The sequence below is a fragment of the Cyprinodon tularosa genome, unplaced genomic scaffold, assembly GCF_016077235.1.
Source record: "Cyprinodon tularosa strain WSP-4 unplaced genomic scaffold, ASM1607723v1 ctg106, whole genome shotgun sequence".
NCBI lineage: Eukaryota > Metazoa > Chordata > Actinopteri > Cyprinodontiformes > Cyprinodontidae > Cyprinodon > Cyprinodon tularosa.
This window is the reverse complement of record NW_024037849.1, coordinates 1,527,938-1,541,113: the sequence shown is the minus strand read 5'-3', so window position 1 is coordinate 1,541,113 and position 13,176 is coordinate 1,527,938. Positions and strand designations below refer to the sequence as shown.

Below are 13,176 nucleotides of genomic sequence, written 5' to 3'. Positions count from 1 at the left end.
ACATCTTAGTCATAGTTAGGGTTAGGGTAAGGGTAGGAGTAAGGTTCTGGGTTAGGCCATATAAAATGAATGCAAGTCAATGAAATGTCCCCAAATATTATCAAGCTGGATGTGTGTGTGTGGGTGTGTGTGTGTGTGTGTGTGTGTGTGTGTCACTTGTCCATTAAAACATTATGTCCAGTAAATATTATCAGCTTTCACTCAGGCAATACAAGCGTAACCCACAACTCAGCCTTGTTAGAAGTACCACGATTCAAATAATAAATTGGAAATGTCTAAACTAAATATTTGCTATCTATTTACTGCCTTACTTAATGTGACAAAAAATACTTTGTTTAAAACCAGTACAATTTTTTAGCTGCAGTATAACACCAAATATGAGTGGCTCAGGATGGCTCAGGGCATGGATGAAATGTTGATTTCAAAAGAGGGGCGGGGGACGCAAGTACTTTATAATATGGCTAACTTCAATGTGTCTGTCCATCCAATCACAGACCCGATTCAGTGGAGTATCAGATGTCTGTAAAGTGAGTTTCTCAGGAATGACAGCGGCGAGAGCCAATCACACAAGAAAAGACGGTGGGCCAATCAGGAGCATGTGGGCGGTCTAAAGTGAAAGTGGGCTTCAGCTTGAGCTGCGGATTTCTGCTTGGTCCTTGTGCTCGACGAAAAGTCTGTGTACTGTAGGTAATATTGTTTTTAGACAGTAAAAGTTGCAGGAGAACAAAACGGTCATCTGAAAAAGGGCAGGGGACATGTCCCCCCTGTCCCCCCTCAAAATTACATCCATGGCTCAGAAGTTTGGTCGGAAGCGTGTAGCATTTGTATCTTAGCTACTGTACTTTTACTTCACTTTCATTTTTTTGCACTCCTCCCACCTCTGGTACCCCGGTAGCAGGGGAGCCTCATTTATCTTAAAAACAAAAACAATACAACCGCACAAAAGTGGCACTCAAACAGTAGACCACTTTGGTTCAGTTTGAAGCTAACATGGGGGGTTGGTGACCTCTGGATAACCTAGAAAATTATCTTTAACATCTCTGAAACAAAAACAGCAGAAATTACTTTAACTGCACAAACCTGCACTGATGAAGCACTAACCATTCAGTCTATTAGACAAGTTTTTTTATTTTTTTTTACGTGGCTGAGATGTCAGCTTCACACAACTCAGCTGCACTAATGGTCACTGAATTGTGCACATGGAACATTCAATGCACTTGTTTAGTTTTATATAAGCCGGTGGTGAATGAAAACATTCAACAGCTATGCACCTATGGAGCATAATATATGCTCAAGGTTCACATTTGTTTTTTCCTGATGCCATATAATAAACACTTAAGAATTAATCTATACTGTTTTTACAGCAGTAGATGCTGCAGAAGTTAAGCATAAAGTGAAAATCCATGATGTCATGAAAAATAATTAATTCAGGTTTTCAAAAAAAGGAAGAGGAACCACAGAGGAAATAGTAGTAATTTGTAACCCAGTTGTCCTTTCTAAATAGTGGGACAGACTGTAGTGTGTGTTAATCTGTTTCATTAATATCCACAGAAATAATGCCGCTGCTAGGGTTAACCTACATTTAATCAGTGAGAGAAATATTTAGCAAGATATTCATACATTTATATACATTAGCAGCTATCTTTCCTCTGTCTGTTCTTTTGTACCATTAAAAAAACAAATTAAACATTTTGACACAAATTCAAATAAAACATTTTATTATATAATGTAAAAACGAAACAAAAACAAAGATGTACATACAACATTCTGCTTAAAGTATTTATAAGTTGCTACCAATTGCAGTATTGTGCTATGAACTACAGAAAGACTGTTTCACCCTATCTATGTTAGAAATAAATGATAATATACTATATAATAAGTAAGAAATAATGATATTAACTACATTTAAATAAATGTTTCGATGCTATATGATTTTTTTTTGTTTTTATGTCCAAAAGATTGGAGGCAGAGCAATGATGGAGGTACACACCACCCCCTGCTGTGGAATCATAGAATCTACATGTATTATCTAGTCAAGGCAGGAAAATATTTCTTGGAGTATATGTCAGCATTAGTTAGAATCACCCTGATTTTCAAGTGCAGTGACAGCAAATTTTTCCTTTCCAGCAGTTTTTTTTTTGTTTACAGTTTTATTAGGGAATCAGACTACAGGTAGTTTATTAGATAGTTAAATCCACTTCAGGTTCTTTAACAGCACCAATTCACAATAATGCTATGCCTGGCAAACTTCCACTGTACTTCTGTGAATTCCTCTCTATTAGCTATGGTATATATTCACTATGTTCCTCAAAGTGGTTGCTTTTATATCTGTGTTGCAATGCAACCGAATTCGGAAAAACAGTTTTTTCTTATTCAGCACATAGGGACTGGAATAATCTACAGAAAGAGCTAAAGTTAAAACCCTTATCTCCATTATTTAAATTAAAACTAATGTAAAAAAAATTTTGATGGAGACATGCTCTAGTTTTTTTCTTCACATTCTTTTACAGCGAAAATATAACTTATCATGTATGCATAGCTTTGTTGCAATTTAGTTGCTACCTTGGTCAGGTCTCTCGTGTAAAAGAGATTCGGACTGTCAATAGGACATCCTGGTAAAAAAGGTAAAAAAAAAAAAAAAGACCCTTAAATCCTTCTTCTCGATCAAGAAAATGTAACAGCTAAAGGTAAATTGAATTAGACAGTCAATTCTAAAGCAATCCCTCATAACTGCGCTAGTATGCGGTGACAGCAGAAGATAATCACAGCCTTTCACAGTTATAAACATTCAGCAGAACATTGGACAGTGTGAGCAAACTGGAGGTTTACAGTAAAAAAAACAGCAGATGCAGAAAGAAGCACCAATGGAGAAGTCCTTTCTATGTGAAAAAAGAGTAAATGAGGGCAGTATCTCTATTGGAGGTTTCATCGGTCTAAGCAAAATAAGTCCCGAGCAGTTTGTTAAAACAATGGGATGAAAATTACTATATAAAGTTTGATTAAAGGCAGCAGTAGCTCCTTCTCTGGCTTTGGCATGGAGTTTGATGGGCCTATATATTAAGAGACATGGCCATCTGTGTCATCTATAGAGAAAAACGATCAAATCAGTGCCTGCAGTAGTTTTACCTTGGCACCCTCCTCTAGCATGGTGACTATCAAACATGGAAAAACAAAAACAAAAAAGTACACCTTACGATAAAGCTTAACTGCAAAGAATAAGTTGGAAGTAGTAGGAAAACGAAAGTGGTACTTAGGTCCTCCAGCAGCCTAAGCATATAGCAGTATAACTACTGAGATAGTTCAGGAAAACCTGAGCCACTCCAACGGAAAAAAGTTTTAGGCCTAGTCTTAAAATCCGTTGGTATCTGTCTGAAAAACTAAGAGTGGAAGCTAGTTCTACAGGACAGGAGCACTTAAAGGATTTACCTCCCATTACATTTGGAGAACCTTTAAGAACAACCAGAAAACCTGCAGTCGGGGAGCGCTGTAGTCCATCCAGAACACAAAGAAGAATAAGAGTCAATTCAATTCTGTTTATTTATATTACCCCAATTCAGAAAATAATTTTATCTCAATGGATTTTGAAGAGACATTTCAATCAAATTATACAGATTGATTAGACATTTCTTTATTAAGTAAACCAGCTGACTGACTTTGAAGAATTGAGAAAATCACCTTCTAGTTAATCACCTAAGGCTTTAAGTGAAAGGAGCATTAAAATATATAATCTGTATAAAAGGAAACCAAGAAGGAAAACTGAAGAGTAAATTAGTGTTTGGCTAACACTCGTCAGATGTGCTGAAGTTGCATATTAAATCAACTTATGTCTTCCTCTAGCAAAGGCTTGAACTCTTCCTTTGGAACTTACATTTGGGAAAAATGTATCTGCTAACAATTTAAACAGAAAAAACAGGGGGAATAAAATGAATATAATTCAAAACAGTTTAGATCCTGATATTCTAAGAGCTGAAGCTGCAACTGTTAGGTGGAAAAGCAGGTGTTTTACTTTAACAACTGAAGGCAACACATTTCAGGAAATTCTGCAAATGTTTCCAAAAAACTGTCTGCAAAAACAACAGCTGAAGTGTCTGCAGTTAATGCAAAAGGTAACAATGAGGCTTGAACCTGGGAAAACAGAGCCCCCTTTGTTCTGCATGATGTTTATCAAATTCTGTTGTTTTAAATGAAACGCTCTGCTGGGTTGATGAAGAAAAACAGCAGCACGATCAGATCAACTTCCTCACTCAGTCCGATGAAGATGTTGTATGTGCAGCTCTCTGTGATCCTTCTCTTCAATCTCAGAGGTGAGTCTGGTTTTACCAACAAAAATAATTAATATTTCCTTTCCTTTATTTGGATACCAAAGACTTCAAAAGAAAACTGAGCTGTACCATTTTAAGCTGATTTTATGTTTGAAAGTTTTTTGAAAAATAGAACTCATGTAAAATCTGGAAAATAAACAGAAAAGATATTATTTCAGTATTTTTGGTATATCGACCAGTTTTCTCAAAATTAAAAAATCTGTGATACTTATTTTTCAGCTTTAACTTCATATTTAGAAACTGCATAAGATTTAAAGACAAAAATTGCTCAAGATAAAAACATTTTAGTTGCTGCAATTTTTGAAATTTGATGTCTTTAAAATTCTTTTTGTTTGTTTATACAGTAGCCACAGAAAAATGAGCTTCAGTGGTTTTGTGTTTAAGGTTTACAGCAGCAGGCAGCCACCCTGCCGGAATCCACCATCCTGGTTGGAGTCGGGGAGGACGCCGTACTGCAGTGCCCCCTACTGGACAGGTACAACGGAACCACAGCCTCCCCTACAGCTGGCCTGGCCACCCTCAGCTGGTACAGGAAGACAGCAGGTCACAGACCCACACTGCTGCTCAGCCTCAGCCCTGTTAACGGCTCCATCGTGAGGTACGGAGATGGCGTCAGTCCGGATAAAGTCTCTGCTGCAGCCAATGGGTCATTGTTGCTGCGGGGCTCTGAACAAACCGACTCAGCCGTTTATTACTGTGGCATCAGTCATGGCTCTGAGAATGGCAAGAACTGAAAACCACACAACCTGAGAGAGAACCAATGAATGAGTTCTTCAGTCATGAATCAGCCCCATACCAGGCCCAGAGAATCCTTAAGTTAAGAAGACAAAAAGATAAAATATCATATAATGAATGGCTTTAAAACATGTTTTTACAGTTCCTGATAATAAAGTTTGTATTTTATTTTTACTTGCTCCTAGAACATAGTTCTATTTGGGCCAAAATGTCATTCCTTCTTTGTTGCTTAGTCCGGTTTTGATAAAAGGGCTTTTATTTAAACTAGATGAGAAAGAGAGAATCATGCTGGTAACAGGAGGTGAAACTGATCTGTTAAGAAAGGACTGTGGCGTTTTAACCATGTTTACTCTGCTGCAACCTACAAAGAAAGAGGCGAGACATTTTGAATTGGTCTTCTTTTAAATGAGTGAAAATAATTTTTAAGGCTTAATTAGCTGTAGATAAAAGAAAAAGTTGCTTTTTACAGATTTGATTTTAGTAAAGGATTTTTTCTCTGTGTGTCTTTTTTGGCATATTATACACTGACTTTTGTTAGATAGGCTGTCTGTGTGATTCTGTATTATTGTTTTATGAGTGCTGGAGAATCAAAATGGCTCCCTCTTCTAATACTTTAACCTTTTTTACTGTTCTATACCCTAAAGTACATGGTTGAGGTAACAAAAGTCAATAAATAAACATATCGACATATGATTTATCTTGTTTTGAAGGCTCATGATTGATAGTAAAATATAACTATAAATTTAGGAACCATATCTAACCTTGCTTTCCTGTCTGAAATTCTACATGTAATCAAAACACTTACATCTTAAGGACCTTTTTGAAGAGTTTCAGTCAGACTTTAGAGCTCATCGTAGCACCAGACAGGGGATTTACCATTAGAAATACTTGCCTAGGGCCCCAAGTTCCTGGGGGCCCCATAAAACTCTGTTTACATGCATGGTTAATACAATTATTCCTTATTTGTGCACATTAATTATGTTTTTGATAAAAATCCTTTTGCTAAATGCCATCAGAATGCTCATATCAAGTGTGTCTCAGCCCCCATGAAAAACTCTTTCCTTCCTTTTGAGACAGCATGAAAAGTCAGTTAAGTACAAAACATTGAGAGGAAAACAAGAAAATAGTCAAGAAGAGAGGGACAATACATAGAATAAATAATGTAAGTCTATTCTATTAAAATTTCTCTATCTGTATAATATATAGGCCCCAAATTTCCTAAAACCGCCTCTGCATAGCATCTAACCAGCACTGGGGAAAGTCACTAATGATATACTCATGTCTTCACATAGTGAACTTGTGTCTGTACTTTTCCTGTTTTATCTCAGTGCTGCATGTGATACAGTCAATCATTATACACTCATAGAAAACCTTAAACATGCTATAGGACTAAAGGGAACATCACTATTGTTCATGCTACTGTCCGTTCATGTTAATTATTAAACTTCAATGTTACTTATGTAGTACTGTAGGGTTAAGTGCAAATGGCTACAACTCTTATATACAGAATATGCCCTTCCAATAAGTTAAACTAACAGTTCGGGATTAATTTCCCCTTTTATGCTGATGATACTCAGAGCTATAGGCTACTTGTCAATAAATCCTGATGAATATAACCCAATAGATAGACTCCTGGTATCTTACAGACATAAAGTCCAAGATTAACTGACATTTTGTGCTTTTAAATACAGATATGACAGAAGTTGTTGTCTTTGAAACAAAGACTAAAAAAGAAACTGCTTGATCAGTCTTCTCATCTTAGCCTCTGATAATAAAGTAAAAGATTTTTGCTATTGATCAAACCTTGCATTTTAAATCCTACATTAAACAGCTTGTTTGGATTTCCTTCACCTCTGAAATCTTGCCAAAATTGAAATATCCTGTGCAGGAGGGTCACTGACACGCTGGTCCACATAATTATTCCTAAATGCTGGACCATAATGTATGGACTAAAACTGGGAGAGACCCCGTCTTCTTTTAGGACTAGGCTCAAAGTCTTCTTTTTTTTATAAACTTTATGTTTAGAGTAGCTATCCATATATTATCCTGAGCTCTGTTTGTAGTTATGCTTCTTTAGGCTCTCTACATATACTGTAACTGGCATGTGAATACCTGCTAATATCTCCAGTGATGGATCCTACCTCATCCTCGGTGTTAGAAACTGAATAAAATCTATTTCAAACCTTAAATGACCAGATAATATTCGTGTCAGATTAATTTGTTCCAAATCTGTGATCCCAGCCACAGTAAAACAGAATGGCTGGCATGAAAATGTTGCAACGGCCCAACTAAAGTTCACACTTCCCCATGGCTGCAATTTATCTTTGGTTCATTCAAAGAAAAGAGGAAAATATCAAACAGTTTCAACTGGTTGGTTAATTTAGTTTTTTTTTTTTATTCTTTATCTGCTGTGCTTGTGCTTGTCAGTCTCTGTCACAATTAGAAAAAAAATCAGATTAAACACAAAAGGCTAAAACAGAAGGACTACGGCAGCTAGAAAAGTATTTTATTCACATAAGGAATATTTCAAGAAACTTAATTCTATTCATTTTATTTTTTCAAAACCAGTGGAATCAACATCAGTGAGAAAATTTCCTGTTTTTCTGCTTTTCACCAACTGACAGAACCAACAGTCGATTTGATCCCAGGACAGTTTACCTCCTCTGGAGACTGATGGCGTTCTGCTCCAGCGGTTTCTGACAGTTCTTTTTCCCAGAACTACTAAAGGTTTCCTGATTTCACTGATAAGGAGCAACAACACACAGCGGATCTGCTGCAAACTACCCTCAACCAACATCTGAGGTAAAACAATCATATTTGTGATTATAATAATAATAATTTGTAGCATGTATTGGACGTCACTAGGTATATATTAACTAGGATTATACATTTCTTTTTTGGGAGAAACTGTGAATTTAAATGTTCTTTATAAAAAAACACTTTTTTCAATTCTATAAACATATTAAAAGAACAAATATTAATTTCATGTGTTTGGTTTAGCAATGGACTATTTTTGTCTATTATTTCTGTTAACTTTACTTAAAATGTTTTGTTGGTAGACCTAAATCAAAATGATTTCCTGCTAAATAATTCTAAATTTAGGGTTACGTTTTAAAGTTGAAATTACATTTTTAATGAAGTAAAATTGATTTCAAAGAAAAAGGATGAATCTTTTGAAGGGAAAAAAATAATCTGCATTATTTTTACAAATATGCATATTTTTCTTTGATAAGTTGTTAAACATAAACATGACTGATAACATATATTTTAAACATAAATTAGTTGTTTTTTTTTAAATTAATGTTTTAAAACAAACCCTTAAATGTTTTTATATCTTTTTTTAAAGATGGATCGTTATTTATATTTTATTTGATTGATTCCAGGTGTAATAACCTAAATGGAGGTTTATAGACCCCAATTTAAAATGTAACTCCAGAGCAAGTTATTAATTATCATGCTTCCACTGCATCTACAGTAAAACAAACTTCTTCTTCAGTGGTTCTATCTTTTAGACCCAGCTATAACTACCTGATAAAAAAACCTTTCAGCACTCATAGAGAGTTGTCCAGTTTTAATGTAATTTTCACCACATCCAGACATGAGATTTAGAGAAAAAGATATTAGTTGCGAGGATCACTTGTCTGGAGTGGAGCAGGTAGTTATCTGGCAGTTGCAGGAGCGACTGTCAGTCAGATAAAACAGTGAGTGAAGGTTAAACACAGCTTTGGTAGCGTTTGATAAATATTACAGTTGAATCACAGTATTATGTTGTTGCAAACAGATGCCATGTGTCTCGTTGCATCGTTTTGTTGAAGGGTCCACTTCACAAGGATAACTGCATAATGCAACCACCCACTCTCGTGCAGGAACATACTGTGTGCATTTTTAGTGCTGTTTATTGCATGTAGGAGGGAGTCATTGACTCTGCTGTGCTCCAGTCTTCTTGTTAATTTACTGTTAAAAAACATCTGAAGAACATAATGCTGTCTCTCTTCTCATGAGCTCATTACTGATACCCTCTGGTGTTCTTTACAGAAGCACCAGCTGATTAATGTGCCCAAAACAGGCCTGAATATGGACCATTAGATCATAATGGTCCATTTCTAGATCATTAACCCTCGCTTTGTGTGTTTGTAACGTTCTAAAATAATATTTGAAGGACTCTATCTAATGTTCTGAATTATCTTTACTTGTCTGATAGAAGGAAACAAGGAGGATTGTTCTTCAGGATGGACTCTCTCAAGATCTTCATTATGCTTCTTGGGTGAGACTCTGCAGAGTGAAGTGCTGCTGTCAAACGCCTCATTTATACATCCTGGTTAAATGCATCCCTCTGTATTCTGGTACTGAAGGTGTTGGACTGTTGAATCTTTACCAACAAGACAGTCAGTCCAATTCTCCATGGTGTTCAGTGATGGAACGTATCTCCTAGTGAACGTCAGGAGAGAAACAAAAGGTTTCCTTCCTCTGAGAAACACAACAGCAGGTATACAACAGAGATTTTTCTTCTCTGAGACAATAATCAGCTTTCGATTTCATTCTTTAGGAGTTAGACCAAGTAACTCTATTTAAGTAGTTTTTTTCAGTATCTGCTTCAGTTTTTATTTTATTCATTGCATTTGAACACAAATAACGGTACTTTCTACTCTTTACTTCCACAAAACTGGCTCGTTATGTGTTTAGATATTCATAATGACATGATGTAATAGCTGCTTCTTCCTTTGTTAGATTTTAGATTTACACGTTAATTATGATTCCAGTGCTAGTTGCACCTTTAATGCAGTGAATGCCAGTGCCATAAAAATATTCTGCAATTTATGCAGGAGTTCTGTTTACTTTAATCTATATTATCATGTCTGTAGAACAAAACTAGTCAGGGTCAGTGCTTTTATTTTCTTTCTATCAACACAGTGAGAGAAAGGTGAAAATAAACTAATTGCTTAACTGCTTTTAAAAAGGATTTTGTATCATTTCACTTTCATACACAAGCACAATGTAAAACCTGTAGTCTTTTCAGTTAAACATAGATAAAGAAGCCCAGTAAGTACTTAAACTTTAACCATAGTCTTCTTTTGCACATCTAATTTTACTCAAATATAGAATGTGAGTTTTCCTACTTCGAACAGCAGCAGCTTATAAACATAATAACTACAATTTAAGAGAAGACAAATTAATTCAATTTCATATATATATTTCAAATACGATAGACAATAAGTAACAGCAAGGAAGAACAGATGCTATTAAAGTTGATTGAAAGGGCGCTGCTGTTACTTCTGAAACCTAAGGAACTCCTGAAGACTATTTGTGTAGACTTGGTTGAATTTCTTCATTAGAGTATTTTCTTGAAAATAAGAAAGGCATTGAAAAAACTCTTGGCAGAAATTCCTTAACTAATTTTCTACCTTTTAGGTTCCTCTGGTGCTCCGTCAATACAGATATTAAGATCAAAACATTTCTCAGAAGATCCAGAATCTCCTCGCCTCCTGGTATGCCTCCTTAAAGGACTGGCCTCACCTTGGCAACATGTTCTGTGGTGGATTGATGACATGCCAGTAATATCATCAGGTGCTAAGGGCCCTTGGATGAAGTCAGACCAGGGCTACAGCGCCACCTCAGTGTGGGAGCTATCAGCTTCGGCCTGGAACTCCACATCTTCACTCTGGTGTGGAACGATCCAAGAAGGAAGAGTTTATAGAAAGAGAGTCTGCATAGAGGACTGACTCTTGCTGGATATTACGGCTGAACAAAGTTGTGGAAAAAGAAAATTGTCCATAAATGTTGTCCTTGATTTTCTGCAAACATGATGGTGTGAGTAATGGCCAAACATCTGTACTTTGGTCTCGTCTTCTCTTCTTTTAGATGCAGTTTTGCAAACATAACTTTTCTGAGTCGGAGCTCTGAATTTTTTCACCTGTGGATGTTCTGTCTCAGTAAAATGAAGAACCTTAGCAATCTCCATTAACCTTTCTTGGACTAATTAACAGAAATTTCTCTAAGGAATGTTTATATTCTAACATTGTTTTAATACATGACTGTATCTTCCATAGCAGTGGATAAGAACATCATTTTTTGGCAGAGGTGCTCAATCTGTAGGTAATTAGTTAACCAAGACATATGCAGCACTAGCTGCCTCTGTCCCCTGTGAAGTCACTGAAAGTAACAAGGTTTTAATTATGTATTTTCAAGAATTTGTTTTCTAATTTTGTCTACGTTCTTGTATTTTAACATAATTGTAGGAGCTGGTTCTGATATGTTAAACTTAAGAGTGCAAAGATTGTGTAATCAGTTTTAACATGATGGTTATGAAATAAATGAAAATAACAGCAATAATAATCCTTTTTTTGTTTTAAATAATAAAAAGGACAGTGTTTGACTGCGAATAAAGAACACAAGAAGCGAATATTGTTTTCTATCAGCTAATCTTTACTTTTACATCTGATGCAAAATCCTTCCTGAAACATTCTGCAGTGAATATATCCGCCCAGGTTGAGCCCAAATCTGAGGATCCCCGTGGGATTCAAACGCCCTGCACCTTTTACTTTATCTGATATGACCAACAGAAGTTAAATAAGACATGCAAAGATCCACATGTAACAGCTGAGACTGTTACAGGACCACTTTATATGTTTGTTATTCTTCAGATTTAAAAGAAATGTACATTTTACTTGTCAAACACAAAACAAACAGTGTTTACAGTCTAGGCCCGCCCCCACAGTAACACCTCCAAGTCCCCCCGTTTGACCGAGATAAATAGAAGCAAAATATTCATGTTTTTTACAGAAGAGTATAGATGTTCGTCTAATGTACAGTAGCATGCTTTCACTGGCACAAAAAGTTATCCAGAGGGTTCAGTTTACACACACAAACATACCTTTTCAGGTGTTCAGGTTCATGCAGCTGTGACACATCAGCCCAAAAGAACAGTTCTGTTCTAGTCGGGGAACCGAACAAAAATCATTGGTCTGTTTATTGCAGAAAGACTGTCCCATCTAGGACTTGTTCAGGAGGTTAAACTGGGACAAAGAACAGTAATTTAAATAAATTTACAGAATAAAAATCATCATATGAGTGAGAAGTAACCAGTGAACAGAACCCAAGCTGAACAAACTATACTGATGACTTAAAGCTGTTTTAGTTTGGTGCGTTTTCAATTTTTGCTCAATTTTTGTGTATTTTAGGTCCATCAAACTAAAGAAACTGACAGGGTGCCTGCTTCTCCATTAATTGCAGCACTTGTTCTTACATATAAATAACTTTTTATTTCTAATCTGTTAAAAAAAATACAAGGTTAAATTTTTAGGATCCTTTTCTTTTGTTACTTTTTTCAGACAAAAGGTCAGAAAATATTATGGAAATATGAGTGCAAGGGTTTAGTCAATCTTTAAATGATAATAAAAACAAAATCTCCTAAACTGTCAGGTCTTATCTAGTGGCCAATACACAATCAAAATGCTGTAAGCTAAGAAAACTACTTTATACAAGAATAACTGTGTTTGACTAATCTTAAAGTTTATCTGATTAAAACAATCTGGTCAATAAACCTGGGATTTTTTCAGAATTCAGTAGGATGGATGGATAGATGGATAGATGGATGGATGGATGGATGGATGGACCAATCAGAGTTAGGCAGCCTTACTGGTTGAAGGAGCATGAGAGTTTACTTAGAGTGAAAACATCCCACAAAGTCACGCTAGCAGAAATAATTAAAGCAGAAATATCACAGGGAATCAAATGCTGTCAGTAATATCAAAAGGCCATTCAAAAACACACAGCTAAAAACAGTCCTTATTGGGTGTTTTTAGCTGTTTTGTTCTGCAAAGAGACTAGGCTTACTGGAATAGTAGGGGGGCTGAACAGTTATTTCAAATGAGCTCCACTGGCTAAGAATGGTCAATATAAAAATGAATTAATTTAGTAATTTCTTGCCCTATTTCCTCCTTATTTTTGTTTTTACAAGTCATGAGCTGAAGAGAACACAGTTAGGAAGTTGTTCAGACAAATGAAAGACAATTGGTTAGATAAAGTTAAATATGCTCTTGCAAAACTGCCCAAGTGGTCTGCTTCTGTTGCAAAACAGCTGAAGAAAGCACTTTTCTGTCACTCTGTGGTTTATAAGGTT

At 35.8% G+C, this 13,176-nt stretch overlaps 1 protein-coding gene across 1 annotated transcript; it reads left to right on the top strand.

The window, feature by feature from the left end:
- The first annotated feature begins 4,208 nt into the window (after positions 1-4,208).
- sid1 (secreted immunoglobulin domain 1) lies at positions 4,209-5,739 on the top strand. The gene is made up of 2 exons (XM_038286106.1): positions 4,209-4,304; positions 4,707-5,739. Exons 1-2 carry the CDS (start codon positions 4,253-4,255, stop codon positions 5,054-5,056), a joined length of 402 nt encoding a protein of 133 aa, XP_038142034.1. The 5' UTR covers positions 4,209-4,252; the 3' UTR covers positions 5,057-5,739.
- Positions 5,740-13,176: the final 7,437 nt, after the last annotated feature.